The sequence below is a fragment of the Oncorhynchus keta genome, unplaced genomic scaffold (assembly GCF_023373465.1).
Source record: "Oncorhynchus keta strain PuntledgeMale-10-30-2019 unplaced genomic scaffold, Oket_V2 Un_contig_7476_pilon_pilon, whole genome shotgun sequence".
Classification (NCBI taxonomy): Eukaryota; Metazoa; Chordata; class Actinopteri; order Salmoniformes; family Salmonidae; genus Oncorhynchus; species Oncorhynchus keta.
In genome coordinates this window covers 22,501-42,500 of record NW_026289485.1, presented here as the reverse complement: position 1 = coordinate 42,500, position 20,000 = coordinate 22,501, and the positions used below count along the sequence as shown (strand labels likewise).

At 42.0% G+C, this 20,000-nt stretch overlaps 1 protein-coding gene across 1 annotated transcript in view; it reads left to right on the top strand.

Moving 5' to 3' along the window:
* Positions 1-20,000, top strand: part of LOC127926389 (otolin-1-A-like) — a gene marked incomplete at its 3' end in the record, with an annotated part of 133,335 nt that overhangs the window by 112,759 nt on the left and 576 nt on the right. Inside the window, exons 5-11 of the mRNA XM_052511777.1 lie at positions 612-665; positions 778-822; positions 1,463-1,495; positions 7,180-7,218; positions 7,380-7,427; positions 15,628-15,681; positions 17,285-17,338. Coding sequence (XP_052367737.1) covers positions 612-665; positions 778-822; positions 1,463-1,495; positions 7,180-7,218; positions 7,380-7,427; positions 15,628-15,681; positions 17,285-17,338 — 327 coding nt within the window. The remainder of the gene's footprint in view (positions 1-611; positions 666-777; positions 823-1,462; positions 1,496-7,179; positions 7,219-7,379; positions 7,428-15,627; positions 15,682-17,284; positions 17,339-20,000) is intronic.

Here is a 20,000-nt window from a genome sequence, read left to right as displayed (position 1 = left end):
TCTCTCTCTCTCTCTCATCTCTCTCTCTCTCCTCTCTCTCTCTCTCTCTCTCTCTCTCTCTCTCTCTCTCTCTCTCTCTCTCTCTCTCTCTCTCCCCCTCTCCTCTCTCTCTCTCTCCTCTATCTCTATCTCTCTCATCCCCCCTCCCTCGCTCTCTTTCTGTCTCTCCCTCCTCTCTCTCTCACTCTCTCTCTCTTTCTCTCTCCTCTATCTCTCATTCTCTCTCTCTCAAATGTCATATTATATATATATATATATATACAATGTACAAATAGTTAAAGGACACAAGATAAAATAAATAAGCATAAATATGGGTTGTATTTACAATGGTGTTTGTTCTTCACTGGTTGCCCTTTTCTCGTGGCAACGGGTCACAAATCTTGCTGCTGTGATGGCACACTGTGGAATTTCACCCAGTAGATATGGGAGTTTTCAAAATTGGATTTGTTTTCGAATTCTTTGTGGATCTGTGTAATCTGGGGGAAATATGTCTCTCTAATATGGTCATACATTGGGCAGGAGGTTAGGAAGTGCAGCTCAGTTTCCACCTCATTTTGTGGGCAGTGAGCATATAGCCACACATCTCTCTCTCTCTCTCTGTTCTCATTCAGGGGGTGAAGGGTGACTCTGGAATCCCAGGAGACAAAGGAGATCAAGGTGATCCGGTATGTAACACACACACAGCACACACCCTTCCAACACATTATTGTGGTGACAATTAAAGTGGCTGTCATTAACCATGAGCACTAACCTTTGACCTTTGGCCTTCTCCCTCAGGGTCAGCCTGGTGGAGACGGGGCCTCTGGGATGAAAGGACAGAAGGTGAGTCACATCACATGGTGTGTGTGCGTGTGCGTGTGCATGTGTGTGTGTGTGTGTGTGTGAGCTCCAGTCTGATTACCCCTGATCTATTTATCTTTCCTGCATTCATTTATGTCTAAATCTGGCTGCAAATTAACTCTCTTATAATCATATTTCATCATTGTTAATTGTCACACACACACACACACACACACACACACACACACACACACACACACACACATGTGACTCACCTTCTGTTCTTTCATCTCGGAAGCGTCCTTGTTTAACCCACTACAGTATATCAGTGTACCAACCCCACTAACCCAATCAACTGAAACCGGTTGTCATTAAGTAGATGTAAATAGTGTTTGAATGAATGCTACTGTCGGTTATGACTGAATCAATGAGAGAGCAGGTAGGAGCAGATGTTACAGCAGCTTCGGTGGTGGGGGAGATTTCACAACCCTCTGTAAACCAGGTGGGGGAGATTTCACAACCCTCTGTAAACCAGGTGGGGGAGATTTCACAACCCTCTGTAAACCAGGGCTTCTGGATCCTCCCTTAAGAATAGATCAATATCATCCTGAGGTTTGGAAGCATGTCTGTACAGTATGACATCACGTGGTTTCTCTATGCTCTCTGTGTGTTCTCTTATCAGGGGGAAGAAGGCCAGAGAGGACCACCAGGACCGGTGAGGAGTACATTGTTGTGGCGTTAATGTTTCCTGTGACTGTTTATAACTGAGACATAAAGTCATATTATCTAAGAGACTGTTTTACAGTTGTGTACTGTAGTTTATTTTGGAGTTATTGGAGAGAGGAGTAACTGAGGGGCGTAAACAAGACTAGCCTGGACTCTACAGTTGGTGTTGGTTCAGTACATTATCCCTGCTCCACAGTCACAATGTTTGGGCTACATGTTTTTCAGATCTGAGAGTACCTGCAATCCATGCTCTGTCTCCTCTGATCTCTCAAAGACAATCCTGAATCTACACGTACATGACCTGACTATGTAATTGTAATGGGCCTTTACTGGTGCATGTCAACTCGGTATATAAAAAGGCTAGTATGTGACCACAATGGACAGGTAGACCTTTGGTAGACCATCCAGACAGGTAATAGTAGTGAGAACAACAGACTATTCCCAGACAGATCCTCTGAGATCTGTCCTTCTTCATAATTCAACTCCTGGTTTCTTGTTTAGCCGCGGATCCAAGTGGCACCGAGCCAACGTCACATCACCGCACGCTGAACAAATATTCCCTCCTACACTAATGAACTCCTTCTCCTACTACTACTTTATATCACTCTGTCTGCCTCCCAAATGGCACCCCATTCCCTACGTAGTGACTACTTGTGTAACATGCATGCTCCGACTACTGATGTCTTTCACTGAATGTGTCCCAAATGGTTCCCTATGGACCCTGGTCTAAAGAGGTGCACTAAATAGGCAATAGGGTGCCATTTAATATGAATCCCTTATCTCAACTGGAGTCTGGTCCACTTGTTCTTAAACATTTAATTTACAATTGAACAGTGGCAGGTAATGAGTCCCCCTTAATGGCTATAAAGCCTTTTCTTGCCTTGCAATTATTTGTGTAAGAAGTTCTATCAGAACCACTTAATCGGACTCAATTAACTGGACTGGATTACATTTTGAAATGGATTTTTAAGATTGAAGCGATAAGGGAGCAAAATGATTTAAAATGATGTTGCTATTTTAGGCCTAGAGTTTTCTGAGGTTTGGTTGAAACACCCAAAGTCCAGTATGTTATCATGTGCTGATGTCTCTGGCTGGGGGGGGGGCAGCCTTCTACTTATAATTATCACCCAAAGTCCAGTATGTTATCATGTGCTGATGTCTCTGGCTGGGGGGCAGCCTTCTACTTATAATTATCACCCAATGTCCAGTATGTTATCATGTGCTGATGTCTCTGGCTGGGGGCAGCCTTCTACTTATAATTATCACCCAAAGTCCAGTATGTTATCATGTGCTGATGTCTCTGGCTGGGGGGGCAGCCTTCTACTTATAATTATCACCCAAAGTCCAGTATGTTATCATGTGCTGATGTCTCTGGCTGGGGGGCAGCCTTCTACTTATAATTATCACCCAAAGTCCAGTATGTTATCATGTGCTGATGTCTCTGGCTGGGGGGCAGCCTTCTACTTATAATTATCACCCAAAGTCCAGTATGTTATCATGTGCTGATGTCTCTGGCTGGGGGGCAGCCTTCTACTTATAATTAACACCCAAAGTCCAGTATGTTATCATGTGCTGATGTCTCTGGCTGGGGGCAGCCTTCTACTTATAATTAACACCCAAAGTCCAGTATGTTATCATGTGCTGATGTCTCTGGCTGGGGGGGCAGCCTTCTACTTATAATTATCACCCAAAGTCCAGTATGTTATCATGTGCTGATATCTCTGGCTGGGGGGCAGCCTTCTACTTATAATTATCACCCAAAGTCCAGTATGTTATCATGTGCTGATGTCTCTGGCTGGGGGGGGGGCAGCCTTCTACTTATAATTATCACCCAAAGTCCAGTATGTTATCATGTGCTGATGTCTCTGGCTGGGGGGGGGGGCAGCCTTCTACTTATAATTAACACCCAAAGTCCAGTATGTTATCATGTGCTGATGTCTCTGGCTGGGGGGCAGCCTTCTACTTATAATTAACACCCAAAGTCCAGTATGTTATCATGTGCTGATGTCTCTGGCTGGGGGGGCAGCCTTCTACTTATAATTATCACCCAAAGTCCAGTATGTTATCATGTGCTGATGTCTCTGGCTGGGGGGGGCAGCCTTCTACTTATAATTATCACCCAAAGTCCAGTATGTTATCATGTGCTGATGTCTCTGGCTGGGGGCAGCCTTCTACTTATAATTATCAAAAACAATCAGTCAATCAATTAATCATGTGGCTTCCAGACGGTTTCTAAATGCCAAATCCCCCCCTCGCCACCACTCCTGATAGACACACTAGATCTGAGAGGATTGGACAAGTAGCTATACTCTTTATTGTAATAGCTTAATTAATAGCTTCATTTCTGATTGGCTAGGTGGGAGATGTCACCACAATGCTTCCATCCATCTATCCAATCCTCTCTGGTCTACATTAGTTGCTTTGGAGTACGTTCATTTACAATTCAGACATTCAGAAAAGTCATTTATCAATTCATAAATGTTTGTCTGTTTGATTATTTAGCTCCAATCTCAATTAAATAGGGGGCTCCCGAGTGGCACAGCAGTCTAAGCCACTGCATCTCAGTGTGCGAGGGGTCACCAAAGTCCCTGGTTCGATTCCAGGCTGTATCGAGAGAATGCACTATATAGGGAATAGGGTACCATAGGGCTCTGGTCAATGGTAGTGCACTGTATAGGGAATAGGGTACCATAGGGCTCTGGTCAATTGTAGTGCACTATATAGGGAATAGGGTACCATAGGGCTCTGGTCAATGGTAGTGCACTATATAGGGAATAGGGTACCATAGGGCTCTGGTCAATGGTAGTGCACTATATAGGGAATAGGGTACCATAGGGCTCTGGTCAATTGTAGTGCACTATATAGGGAATAGGGTACCATAGGGCTCTGGTCAATGGTAGTGCACTATATAGGGAATAAGGTACCATAGGGCTCTGGTCAATTGTAGTGCACTATATAGGGAATAGGGTACCATAGGGCTCTGGTCAATGGTAGTGCACTATATAGGGAATAGGGTACCATAGGGCTCTGGTCAATGGTAGTGCACTATATAGGGAATAGGGTACCATAGGGCTCTGGTCAATTGTAGTGCACTATATAGGGAATAGGGTACCATAGGGCTCTGGTCAATGGTAGTGCACTATATAGGGAATAGGGTACCATAGGGCTCTGGTCAATGGTAGTGCACTATATAGGGAATAGGGTACCATAGGGCTCTGGTCAATGGTAGTGCACTATATAGGGAATAGGGTACCATAGGGCTCTGGTCAATTGTAGTGCACTATATAGGGAATAGGGTACCATAGGGCTCTGGTCAATTGTAGTGCACTATAGGGTACCATAGGGCTCTGGTCAAGTACTATATAGGGAATAGGGTACCTTAGGGCTCTGGTCAATGGTAATGCACTATATAGGGAATAGGGTACCATAGGGCTATGGTCAATGGTAGTGCACTATATAGGGAATACCATAGGGCTCTGGTCAATGGTAGTGCACTATATAGGGAATAGGGTACCATAGGGCTCTGGTCAATGGTAGTGCACTATATAGGGAGTAGGGTACCATTGGGCTCTGGTCAATGGTAGTGCACTATATAGGGAATAGGGTACCATAGGGCTCTGGTCAATTGTAGTGCACTATATAGGGAGTAGGGTACCATAGGGCTCTGGTCAATTGTAGTGCACTATATAGGGAGTAGGGTACCATAGGGCTCTGGTCAATTGTAGTGCACTATATAGGGAGTAGGGTGCCATTTGAGACACAGTGGGATCATTTCTGCAGTAAAGCGTTTAATTCCATGACTCTGCAGAAACCAGGGTTCAGACCATTACCCTCCTTCCTGTTCATTAGTGCAGAGGAGGAACCACCAGGCGGGGTTATAGGCATGCGTGACCCCCCATGACCCACAGACAGCCCACACGTGGCCCTTGACCAGACTCTGACTGAAGGCTACAGATATAAGAGACAAGATGAGAACAAATTGCTTTAGGAGGCAGACTGATATTTGGAACTTGAAGCACTGAAAGGCTGATTTCCACACTGAACTTGTTATACAACATCACAGGAAAGATCAGGACATCGTATTACTGCATGGCCCTCCATGATCCACAGATAGCCCACACGTAGCCCTTCACCAGGCAGACACAGAATAATAGGCTAAGCTATGAACAAGAGCAGAAGGCTAAAAGATTAGAACGAATTGACAAACTTGTAAATAGATATTTATGGCAGTCTGAGATGTTGAAATGAAAGCCAAAACTTTCAAAAAAATGTATTACCACTAAAATAACCCGGCTCGACCAGACAGACACAGAAGAACAGGAAGACAAGGAACAGGGTTGGAATAAATTGACATACTTGTTCAATAGAATTATTTATTTATTTTTGCTAGCTTTTGGAGGCAGACTAACACCGTACCCAAACCGCTATCGTGCACAAATTGATTTTGTACCCCCACACCAAACGCTATCACGACACGCAGGTTGAAATATCAAAACAAACTCTGAACCAATTATATTAATTTGGGGACAGGTCAAAAAGCATTAAACATTTATAACAATGTTGAGTTGTTATTTTACCTGAAATGCACAAGGTCCTCTACTCTGAAAATGAATCCACACATAAAACAGTCAACCGAATCGTTTCTAGTCACCTCACCTCCTTCCTTTTTTGGACTTTATATGGTGATTGGCATCTGAAACTATTACCATGACGACGACCGACCTCAGTTCGTCTTTCAATCACCCACGTGGGTATAACCAATGAGGAGATGGCACATGGGTATCTGCTTCTATTAACCAATGAGGAGATGGGAGAGGCAGGACTTGCAGCGCGTTCTGCGCCACAAATAGAAGCAACTTCTATTTTAGCGCCTCGCAACGCAGACGCTCGTTGGCGAGCGTGAGCAGTGTGGGTGCGACAGTTGAATAACATGTATGTGTACATTTATTTGGCAACGCGAGCGGTGTGGTCAGTATGTCAGATGTTGAACTTGAAGCTACCAAAAACACATGTTCACATAATTGCAGGTTTCTAGGCTACAATTGTGGTACAAAATCATTGGAAAGCTCAGGACATCATTTTACAGCTTGAAAAGTCGACTTTCCGTTACTGTGGGAATACGTCCCAAATGGCAACCTATTCCCTACATAGTGCACTACTTTTGAACAGAGCCCTATGGTACTATTTACCCCCACTTTAATAGAGAATAGGTGCCATTTAGGGCGTACAGGCAGAGGGGCTAGTCTAGTGGAAGAGGGTCTAGTGACAGACAGGCACTCGTCTTTAGTTTCACCGAAAACACCCCTTCCCTCCTTTTCTCTCTTAAAAGGCTTCTTTAGTTTGACTTTGACAACCCCAACTGCCGAGCTGAGTGCCGAGCCGAGTGCCGGGCCGAGTGCCGGGCCGAGTGCCAGGCAGAGTGCCCGAGCCGAGTGCCGAGCGCCGAGCCGAGTGCCAGGCCGAGTGCCCGAGCCGAGTGCCGAGCCGAGTGCCCGAGCCGAGTGCCGGGCCGAGTGCCAGGCCGAGTGCCCGAGCCGAGTGCCGAGCCGAGTGCCGAGCGCCGAGCCGAGTTCAATAAGGGAGGTTAGGTGGTACGTCTTACCTACCGAATAAGTGACAATGAAGAAGACAGCTCATTTTCTATCTTCTATCTTGTCTGTCCTTTCCATCCAGGAAATGACAGCTCATGGACTGAGACATCTGTCTGGCTCTGTAAGTAGAAACATCCTACGTAGTTACCTTTACCTTCTGTTCAGTCATAACGGCAGTCGTGCTCTGGCTGCTAACTCAATCTTTTGTGTTACCTTGATGAAAGTTATTTTTATATCAAATGTTCCGCATTTCATAATGACCTTATTTCTATTTTATTTTAGGAGGCTGAATCAGGAGACAAGGGCCAGAAAGGAGAAATGGGTGATCCTGTAAGGATAGGATATGTACCAACCTGCTCACAGTGTTCATATGATTTGTCTATAATTAACAAGTGTAAAAGAAAACCGCTCCCCCCTTGTCCATTTAATCCATTTCATTATTCATCCGCTAAACTGATCCTAGATCAGCACTCCTACTCTGAGATGCTTTGTGAGTATGGGTCCAGATCAGAGGAAGGCTAATATATCGATGTTCACGACACCAAGAAACAGTTTGACTCTGTGTCAAATCAAATCAAATATTATTTGCCTCATGCGCCGAATACAACAGACCTTACCGTGAAATGCTTTTAATGATAATATATGCCATTTAGCAGATGCTTTTATCCAAAGCGACTTACAGTCATGTGTGCATACATTCTACGTATGGGTGGTCCCGGGAATCGAACCCACTACCCTGGCGTTACAAGCGCCATGCTCTACCAACTGAGCTACAGAAGGACCACAAGGACCTCAAGCCTTTAACCAACAGTGCAGTTCAAGAAGAGTTAAGAAAATATTTACCAAATAAACTAAAGTGAAAAAATAATGGGAAAAAAAGTAACAAGAAAATGACATAACAATAACGAGGCTAAATACAGTGGGGGCAAATGTAAATAGTCTGTGAGGGGCAATGTAAATAGTCTGGGAGGGGCAATGTAAATAGTCTGGGAGGGGCAATGTAAATAGTCTGGGAGGGGCAATGTAAATAGTCTGGGAGGGGCAATGTAAATAGTCTGGGAGGGGCAATGTAAATAGTCTGGGAGGGGCAATGTAAATAGTCTGGGAGGGGCAATGTAAATAGTCTGGGAGGGGCAATGTAAATAGTCTGGGAGGGGCAATGTAAATAGTCTGGGAGGGGCAATGTAAATAGTCTGGGAGGGGCAATGTAAATAGTCTGGGAGGGGCGATGTAAATAGTCTGGGAGGGGCGATGTAAATAGTCTGGGAGGGGCAATGTAAATAGTCTGGGAGGGGCAATGTAAATAGTCTGGGGGGGCATTAGATGAAAAGCTCAGCAGTCTTATGGCTTGGGGGTAGAAACTGTTAAGGAGCCTTTTGGTCCTAGACTTCGGCGACTGGAGTTCGGTGACTGGAGTCTTTGACAATTTTTTGTGCCTGGATGGCAGGGACTAAGCACGCACCCCTGATGGGCCCAGCGTGGCAGATGTGTTGTTGCCTACCGTTACCACCTGGGGGCGGCCCTTCAGGAAGTCCAGGATCCAGTTGCCGAGGGAGGTGTTTAGTCCCAGGGTCCTTAGCTTAATGATGACTATTGAGGACACTATGGTTTTGTGTGCACTATGTAGAGAATAGGCTGCCATTTAGGATACATCCTAAACATGTATGAAAGAGCTGTTGGCAAAGAATCTAATCATCAAATATAAAGAAAGGATACAAAGTTCAAAGGAGGTCAATCTTTATTTTATCTTTATTTTTTAAATTTTTATTTTGCCTTTATTTAACCAGGCAAGTCCGTTAAGAACAGATTCTTATTTTCAGAATGACAGATTTATACCTTGTCAGCTCGGGGATTTGAACTTGCAACTTTTCGGTTACTAGTCCAACGCTCTAACCACTAGGCCTGCCACACATCAAAATTAGACTTCAACAATAGTTACAGGGTTTAGAATGAATGTCATAGACTTCAACAATAGTTACAGGGTTTAGAATGAATGTAATAGACTTCAACAATAGTTACAGGGTTTAGAATGAATGTCATAGACTTCAACAATAGTTACAGGGTTTAGAATGAATGTAATAGACTTCAACAATAGATACAGGGTTTAGAATGAATGTAATAGACTTCAACAATAGATACAGGGTTTAGAATGAATGTCATAGACTTCAACAATAGTTACAGGGTTTAGAATGAATGTCATAGACTTCAACAATAGTTACATGGTTTAGAATGAATGTCATAGACATTAGTTACATGGTTTAGACTTCAACAATAGTTACATTTTAGAATGAATGTCATAGACTTCAACAATAGTTACATGGTTTAGAATGAATGTCATAGACTTCAACAATAGTTACAGGGTTTAGAATGAATGTAATAGACTTCAACAATAGTTACATGGTTTAGAATGAATGTCATAGACTTCAACAATAGTTACAGGGTTTAGAATGAATGTAATAGACTTCAACAATAGTTACATGGTTTAGAATGAATGTCATAGACTTCAACAATAGTTACAGGGTTTAGAATGAATGTCATAGACTTCAAATGTCAAGACTTCAACAATAGTACATGGTTTAGAATGAATGTCATAGACTTCAACAATAGTTACATGGTTTAGAATGAATGTCATAGACTTCAACAATAGTTACATGGTTTAGAATGAATGTCATAGACTTCAACAATAGTTACATGGTTTAGAATGAATGTCATAGACTTCAACAATAGTTACAGGTTTAGAATGAATGTAGAATGAAATGAATGACATAGACTTCAACAATAGTTACAGGGTTTAGAATGAATGTCATAGACTTCAACAATAGTTACATGGTTTAGAATGAATGTCATAGACTTCAACAATAGTTACAGGGTTTAGAATGAATGTCATAGACTTCAACAATAGTTACAGGGTTTAGAATGAATGAATGGGTTTAGAATGAATGTCATAGACTTCAACAATAGTTACATAGACTTCAACAATAGTTACATGGTTTAGAATGAATGTCATGAATGACTTTCAACAATAGTTACAGTCATAGTTTAGAATGAATGTCATAGTTTAGAATGAATGTCATAGACTTCAACAATAGTTACAGGGTTTAGAATGAATGTGTCATAGACTTCAACAATAGTTACAGGGTTTAGAATGAATGTCATAGACTTCAACAATAGATACAGGGTTTAGAATGAATGACATTCAGAAACAGTGTAATAGCTTTTCAAAATGTTCGTCACCTGACTGAATGTTGATTCAACAATTGTGCAGTGGTTTAGGAATGTCAAGACTTCAACCCATTTTCATTCTTGACTAAAATAGTAAAGAATTCCTTAATAGAATTTAAATGAATGTCATAGTAAAATACTACATGGTTTAAAAATCTAGAAGTATTTGGTTTTGAATGTATCAAAATAGTACAAGAATACAAATTCAACTTAGTGTTTAAATGCAAACCAGAGAATGCATGTCGATTTTCATGTTTTTATTTATTTACAATAGTACAGGGTTTAGGCTCACACTCCAACATTAAAACATAATTATCAAACCATTTGTGTTGAATTATTCTGCCAGATCAGAGGCATGTTTAGAATGGTCATGACCAGGGATGTTCTCTGTTTAGAATGAATGTCCTCCAGATCAGTTAGGGTTTAGAATGAAGGGACTGACCATGGTTTAGAATGAATTCTCTTCAACAATAGTTTTAGAATGAATGTCCTCCAGATCAGAGGCAATAGGGGTGACTTCAACAATAGATACAGGGATGTTCTCTGTTTAGTGAGAATGAATCATAGACTCAACAGATACAGAGGTTTAGAATGAATGTCATAGACTTCACAATAGATACAGGGATGTTCTCTGTTTTAGAATGAATGTAGACTTCAACAGATCAGAGAATGAATGTAGGGATGACAGGGATGTTCTCTGTTTTAGAATGAATGTCATAGACTTCAGAATAGTTACAGACGAATGAATGACATAGACTGAACAATAGATACAGGGATGAATGTCTAGACTTTTAGTTACAGAGAATGAATGACAGACTTCAGAATAGATACAGTTTAGAATGAATGACATTCAGGGATGTTCTTTCAAATGTTCGTTGACTGAGTTGAGTACTATTGTGCAGTGGTGGAACAAGGACCCCATTTTCATTCTTGAGTAAAAGTGACCTTAATAGGGAATAAAAGTTCTCTGTTCTAGAAGTATTTGGTTTTAAGTATCAAAAGTACAAGTACAAATTCCTTGATTAAGCAAACCAGAGCACGATTTTCATGGATGACAATTAGCCAGGCTCATGTTAAAACATAATTATCAAACCATTTGTTTAGTGAGTCCTCCAGATCAGAGGCAGTAGGGATGACCAGGGATGTTCTCTGTTTAGTGAGTCCTCCAGATCAGAGGCAGTAGGGATGACCAGGGATGTTCTCTGTTTAGTGAGTCCTCCAGATCAGAGGCAGTAGGGATAACCAGGGATGTTCTCTGTTTAGTGAGTCCTCCAGATCAGAGGCAGTAGGGATGACCAGGGATGTTCTCTGTTTAGTGAGTCCTCCAGATCAGAGGCAGTAGGGATGACCAGGGATGTTCTCTGTTTAGTGAGTCCTCCAGATCAGAGGCAGTAGGGATGACCAGGGATGTTCTCTGTTTAGTGAGTCCTCCAGATCAGAGGCAGTAGGGATGACCAGGGATGTTCTCTGTTTAGTGAGTCCTCCAGATCAGAGGCAGTAGGGATGACCAGGGATGTTCTCTGTTTAGTGAGTCCTCCAGATCAGAGGCAGTAGGGATGACCAGGGATGTTCTCTGTTTAGTGAGTCCTCCAGATCAGAGGCAGTAGGGATGACCAGGGATGTTCTCTGTTTAGTGAGTCCTCCAGATCAGATGATGTTCCAGGCAGTAGGGATGACCAGGGATGTTCTCTGTTTAGTGAGTCCTCCAGATCAGAGGCAGTAGGGATGACCAGGGATGTTCTCTGTTTAGATGAGTCCCAGGGATTTCTCTGTCCAGATCAGAGGCAGTAGGGATGACCAGGGATGTTCTCTGTTTAGTGAGTCCTCAGATCAGAGGCAGTAGGGATGACCAGGGATGTTCTCTGTTTAGTGAGTCCTCCAGATCAGAGGCAGTAGGGATGACCAGGGATGTTCTCTGTTTAGTGAGTCCTCCAGATCAGAGGCAGTAGGGATGACCAGGGATGTTCTCTTGATAAGTGTTGAATCGGACCATTTTCCTGTCCAGCATTCAAAATGTAACCTGTACTTTTGGGTGACATGGAAAATATATCAAGTAAAAATTTTCTTTAGAAATAATTTTCTTTAGGAATATAGTGACAGTAAAAGTTGTCAAAAATACAAATAGTGAAGTACAGATGCCCCCAAAAACCTACTTAAGTAGTACTTTAAAAAATAAATCTTAAGTACTTTACACCAGTGCTATATGACCTTTGACATGGTTTGTGTTTACTACACTGATCTGAGTACTATATGACCTTTGACATTGGTTTTGGTTATCTCTTGTGTAAAGACATTGGATTTACAGGATGAGGATAATGACATTGTTTATCTATGATCCTTTTCTTCAGGGACAAACTGAGGACTATATGACCACATGGTTTCTACACTGGTAACCAGTCCATTGACTTGGGTATCTACACTGATGAAGAACAAGGGTTTGGTTACATACACTTCTGAGTACTATACGCCTTTGACATCTATCTACACTGATCTGAGTACTGTATAACCTTTGACATTGGGTTTGGTTATCTACACTGATCTGAGTACTATATGACCTTTGACATTGGGTTTGGTTATCTACACTGATCTGAGTACTATACGACCTTTGACATTGGGTTTGGTTATCTACACTGATCTGAGTACTATATGACCTTTTGACACTGATCTGAGGTTTGACATTGTTTGGTTATCTACACTGATCTGAGTACTGTATAACCTTTGACATTAGGTTTGGTTATCTACACTGATCTGAGTACTGTATAACCTTTGACATTGGGTTTGGTTATCTACACTGATCTGAGTACTATATGACCTTTGACATTGGGTTTGGTCATCTACACTGATCTGAGTACTGTATAACCTTTGACATTGGGTTTGGTTATCTACACTGATCTGAGTACTATATGACCTTTGATAGGTTTGGTTATCTACACTGATCTGACTGTATAACCTTTTGACATTGTATATCATTGTTAAGTACACGATGATATACAATAAGACATATACACATGATACTGTATATGAGCAGCCTGGAATTGAATAGGAGCCCAGTACACAAAGAAATGATATTTGAGGAATAAAAAGTCATATGTATTACAGTGTGTTTCTAGACTAAATAGAAACTGGGAGTTCTATAAAGTCATGTTGAATTGCTCTGTTTGGTAGGTTTTCTTTCTTGAAGCCAGACGCTAAATAGATTTTCTCAGGGTCTCACTTATTAATACATGTCCTGGAGTAATTATGGAGAAAAACAAATCTAACCTTAAATGGTCTCTCTCTCTCTTTCTTCTTTCCCTTCCCCCCTCACCCTCCTTTCATTACTGGTTTAAAGGGAAGCTTAGGACTACCAGGTCCAAAGGGAGAGCCCGGCCCAGAGGTAAACACCCGATAGATAATCAAACTATCACCAGAGAACAAAGAGTCTCTATCACCAGAGTCAAAGAGTCTCTATCACAAGAGAACAGAGTCTCCATCACCAGAGAACAGAGTCTTTATTCACCAGAGAACAAAGAGTCTTTATTCACCAGAGAACAAATAGTCTCTATCACCAGAGAACAAAGAGTCTTTATCACCAGAGAACAAATAGTCTCTATCACTAGAGAACAAAGAGTCTTTATCACCAGAGAACAAAGAGTCTCTATCACCAGAGTCAAAGAGTCTCTATCACAAGAGAACAGAGTCTCCATCAGACAGAGAACAGAAAGTCTTTATTCACCAGAGAACAAAGAGTCTTTATTCATCATCAGAGAACAAATAGTCTCTATCACCAGAGAACAAAGAGTCTTTATCACCAGAGAACAAAGAGTCTCTATCACCAGAGAACAAAGAGTCTCTATCACCAGAGAACAAAGAGTCTCTATCATCAGAGAACAAAGAGTCTCTATCACCAGAGAACAAAGAGAACAAAGAGTCTCTATCAGAGAACAGAGTCTCTATCACCAGAGAACAAAGATTCTCTATCACCAGAGAACAAAGAGTCTCTATCACCAGAGAACAAAGAGTCTCTATCACCAGAGAACAAAGAGTCTCTATCACCCAACAACACAAGCTGTATGATCCTATGCCATTGTACTTATTGGTACAATAGTATGAGACTGTTCGGATTGACACAGGAAACAGAATTTATTACCAATTACCAAGTACTCAGATACCCTAGATCACCTTTAGTGCACCTGTAGTTGGTTTAGGTTGTAGTTCAGGGTCCCTGAGCAGCTAGTGGTAATGCAACTCACCCCAGGAACTAGAACTAGGTCTATATGGCATGACAAGTGCTTAATTACCTCAGGTCAAACGTTTGAGCAATTTATATTGGTCTACAGAGAGAAATGACTATCTTAAACTCTATGGACTCTTGGAAGACTAGCCCTTGGGGATTAAAATCCTGATAAAATTCTTATCAACCAGTACGACTAATCAAACGTTTGAGGCTGGGCCACCTGTTGACTGTAAGTGGAAGTGGGTCGTTCAATGTAACTATTATAGAACACTTGAATAGCTCCTGTTTTCCTCTACTGCCCTCTGTTACCTAAAGGGGATGGTCAAGCTCCCAAACCAGACAGATTGCTGCAATTCTCACAGCAGGTCAAATACCAAAAGATTGCTGCAATCTTCTTTCTTCCCCTACAGTTTGTCCCCGACACTCTGGTATTTGGGAAATGGTTCATTGGTCTTTTCAATTCTTGATATTTACCCATTTGATTCATGACAGATATAACTTCTAAATGTCTTTTGAGCTTGACACAACTGTTGAATCCCAGACTATACATTTAAAACAAAATAAAACTGCAGGATGTCCTGAAGGGTATTCTACAAAGTAGGATCAAGGAGTTAGCCAGTAAATATCCCCAGAAAACCTTATTTTTTTAAAGAAAGGTAAGCTTGAAATGGGCTTGGTCTAATTGACTGAACAACCAAAAACACATATACGTTTAGATTTCTTAATGAACCAGAAAATCAAACAGTTATTTCTGGTTATTTATCAAAGTTAGCTGCTTAACTAATTAAACCTACTTTGTAGTATATCCCTCTGGTGTCTAGTAGCTAGTTACAGTCTACACAGTTCCAACACCTCTGAGATGTCTTCTTCTTAGCATCCAACTTCCAACCCCTTTGGCGACCAGAAAGGCCTCCAGAACAACATGTCTTTACTGGTGTGTACAGTTGGCAGCTCAGTAATACAACTCTCTGAATCAGAGAGTGATTGCTGGGGCTGCCTGCAGTTAGCCAGACAGGCAGGTCACCATGGGCCAGGCTGTGATTACTAGAAGAAGGGATATTAGACTCTAACACTTCTCTGACTGTTTTCCAGGGTAAAGAAGGTCCTCGTGGACTCATCGGACTCCCAGGGATTGCAGGAGAGACGGTGAGTAAAGACATGTTACTTAAAATACATGTGTTAAGTACTGTTTGAACCAGGGGTGTGGTCAAAGACATGTTACTTAAAATACATGTGTTAAGTACTGTTTGAACCAGGGTGTGGTCAAAGACATGTTACTTAAAATACATGTGTTAAGTACTGTTTGAACCAGGGGTGTGGTCAAAGACATGTTACTTAAAATACATGTGTTAAGTACTGTTTGAACCAGGGGTTAAGACATGTTACTTAAAATACATGTGTTACTGTGGTCAAAGACATGTTACTTAAAATACATGTGTTGTACTGTTTGAACCAGGGGTGTGGTCAAAGACATGTTACTTAAAATACATGTGTTAAGTACTGTTTGAACCAGGGGTGTGGTCAAAGACATGTTACAAAATACATGTGTTAAGTACCGTTTGAACCAGGGGTGTGGTCAAAGACATGTTACTTAAAATACATGTGTTAAGTACTGTTTGAACCAGGGGTGTGGTCAAAGACATGTTACTTAAAATACATGTGTTAAGTACTGTTTGAACCAGGGGTTTGGTCAAAGACATGTTACTTAAAATACATGTGTTAAGTACTGTTTGAACCAGGGGTGTGGTCAAAGACATGTTACTTAAAATACATGTGTTAAGTACTGTTTGAACCAGGGGTGTGGTCAAAGACATGTTACTTAAAATACATGTGTTAAGTACTGTTTGAACCAGGGGTGTGGTCAAATACATGTTACTTAAAATACATGTGTTAAGTACTGTTTGAACCAGGGGTTTGGTCAAAGACATGTTACTTAAAATACATGTGTTAACTGTTTGAACCAGGGGTGTGGTCAATTCTATTTCAATTATGGAAGATATATTTAGTTCCTGAGTTGAAATGGAATTGGTTCCTGAGTTGAAACGGAATTGACCCCAACCCTCCTGAAGGAACAATCTCATCTTCCTCCTTCTCTCATGTCTCCCTGTTCCACTGTTCCCCCAACTACACCTACCAAAGGACAATAAGGAAACACATAGATAAACCGCTGAGGCGAGACGGAGAGAAAGTAAGAGAGAGAAGAAGAGAGCTGATGAAGGCAAAGGGGGCAAAGTCTTGAATTGTTACACAGACGATCAGTAATTCAATTTGAGAATGAATTAGTGGGTAGAGGCAGATCGGAGCGTTTTACGTTATGAGGGAGCAGAGGCAGGCATGGACCCCAATCTGCTGCTGCACCTGCTGTACCTATAATGAGTATCTGTCTTTATTCAGAAGCAGGAGAGGGAAAGAGAGGCATTTCATCCTGGAAAAAGGAAAGGATGTTGAAACATGGTGGGCCCGCTGATGCGGAGAGGAGGAGAGAGATAAATGTGTCTGTATGGTAATGGGAGGTTGGGTGTGTGTGTTGAGGGGGCAGTAGTTGTGCGTGTTTGTGTACCTGTTCACCTCTATGTGTGTGTGTGTGTGTGTGTGTGTGTGTGTGTGTGTGTGTGTGTGTGTGTGTGTGTGTGTGTGTGTGTGTGTGTGTGTGTGTGTGTGTGTGTGTGTGTGTGTGTGTGTGTGTGTGTGTGTGTGTGTGTGAAGACCTGGTTGACAGATCTGTCTCTGTTCTGTCCTCCGTTTCTAGGGATCGTCGGGGGACCAGGGATCACCTGGTAGAGACGGTCTGAAAGGAAACAAGGTAGAGCTTCAAATCAAGTCTTACACCTTTAAGAACAGACCTGCAGACATTAGACAGATGTTTCACCATCACCGTAGAGGATGACGCACGACTATCAGATTGGATAGCCACTACCTTCCTGTTTTAAGGGGTTATACTGGGGTATAGTCTGTATTAAGTGGTTATACTGGGGTATAGGCTGTATTAAGTGGTTATACTGGGGTATAGTCTGTATTAAGGGGTTATACTGGGGTATAGCCTGTATTAAGTGGTTATATTGGGGTATAGTCTGTATTAAGTGATTATACTGGGGTATAGCCTGTATTAAGGGTTATACTGGGGTATAGTCTGTATTAAGTGGTTATACTGGGGTATAGTCTGTATTAAGTGGTTATATTGGGGTATAGTCTGTATTAAGTGATTATACTGGGGTATAGCCTGTATTAAGGGGTTATACTGGGGTATAGTCTGTATTAAGTGGTTATACTGGGGTATAGTCTGTATTAAGTGGTTATACTGGGGTATAGTCTGTATTAAGGGGTTATACTGGGTTTAGCCTGTATTCAGTGGTTATATTGGGGTATAGTCTGTATTAAGTGGTTATACTGGCCTGTATTAAGTGGTTATACTGGGGTATAGTCTGTATTAAGTGGTTATACTACTTAAGTGGTTCTACTGGGGTATAGTCTGTATTAAGTGGTTATACTGGGGTATAGCCTGTATTAAGTGGTTATATTGGGGTATAGTCTGTATTAAGTGGTTATACTGGGGTATAGCCTGTATTAAGTGGTTATACTGGGGTATAGTCTGTATTAAATCAAATCAAATCAAATTTTATTTGTCACATACACATGGTTAGCAGATGTTAATGCGAGTGTAGCGAAATGCTTGTGCTTCTAGTTCCGACAATGCAGTAATAACCAACAAGTAATCTAGCTAACAATTCCAAAACTACTGTCTTATACACAGTGTAAGGGGATAAAGAATATGTACATAAGGATATATGAATGAGTGATGGTACAGAGCAGCATAGGCAAGATACAGTAGATGGTATCGAGTACAGTATATACATATGAGATGGGTTTGTAAACAAAGTGGCATAGTTAAAGTGGCTAGTGATACATGTATTACATAAGGATGCAGTCGATGATATAGAGTACAGTATATACGTATGCATATGAGATGAATAATGTAGGGTATTAAGGGGTTATACCGGGGATAATCTGTATTAAGGGGTTATACTGGGGTATAGTCTGTATTAAGGGGTTATACTGGGGTATAGTCTGTATTAAGGTGTTATACTGGGGTATAGTCTGTATTAAGGGTTATACTGGGGTATAGTCTGTATTAAGGGGTTATACTGGGGGATAGCCTGTATTAAGTGGTTATACCGGTGTATAGTCTGTATTAAGTGGTTATACTGGGGTATAGCCTGTATTAAGTGGTCATACTGGGGTATAGCCTGTATTAAGTGGTCATACTGGGGTATAGTCCTGTAGACAGTGCATGGTGAGCTCAGCTCTATCGTGGCCTATACACACACACCCATCTCTGACAAGGCTGCGTGCTACAGACAGACACAAGTGGTTAGGCATCTCTTACAAGGCTGTATGCTACAGTTTATAAAATACTGCCGGGTCTGTTTCCTCACAAACACGCTGTGGACTAATGAAAAAAATACAATAATATTGTTTTGGGGTGTAATTTCCTAATTAACCCCTGTTGTTGCGTGAAATGATTCCAGTAGGGTGACAGATATCCTCAGCTTTAGCCTCTGACTCCCCCTACCTCCCACACTGTGTGTGTCATTCATAGTGAAGTGGGGTGACAGATATCCTCAGCTTTAGCCTCTGACTCCCCTGTTACCTCCCACACTGTGTAGATAACATTGATAGTGAAGGTGACAGATATCCTCAGCTTTAGCCTCTGACTAAAGTCACCCCCCTGTTATACAGATACTCAGATCAGTGTAGATAACCAAACCTAATGTCAAGGTCATATAGTACTCAGATCACCCCCTGTGTAGATAACCAAACCCATCAGCCACTCAGAGTCACCCCTGTACTGTAGAGATGACACGGTCCCATCAGTCACTCAGAGTCACCCCTGTACTGTAGAGATGACACGGCCCATCAGTCACTCAGAGTCACCCCCTGTACTGTAGAGATGACAGGGCCCATCAGTCACTCAGAGTCACCCCCTGTACTGTAGAGATGACACGGCCCATCAGTCACTCAGAGTCACCCCCTGTACTGTAGAGATGACACGGCCCATCAGTCACTCAGAGTCACCCCCTGTACTGTAGAGATGACAGGGCCCATCAGTCACTCAGAGTCACCCCCTGTACTGTAGAGATGACACGGCCCATCAGTCACTCAGAGTCACCCCCTGTACTGTAGAAATGACACGGCCCATCAGTCACTCAGAGTCACCCCTGTACTGTAGAGATGACATGGCCCATCAGTCACTCAGAGTCACCCCCTGTACTGTAGAGATGACACGGCCCATCAGTCACTCAGAGTCACCCCTGTACTGTAGAGATGACACGGCCCATCAGTCACTCAGAGTCACCCCTGTACTGTAGAGATGACATGGCCCATCAGTCACTCAGAGTCACCCCCTGTACTGTAGAGATGACACGGCCCATCAGCCACTCAGAGTCACCCCCTGTACTGTAGAGATG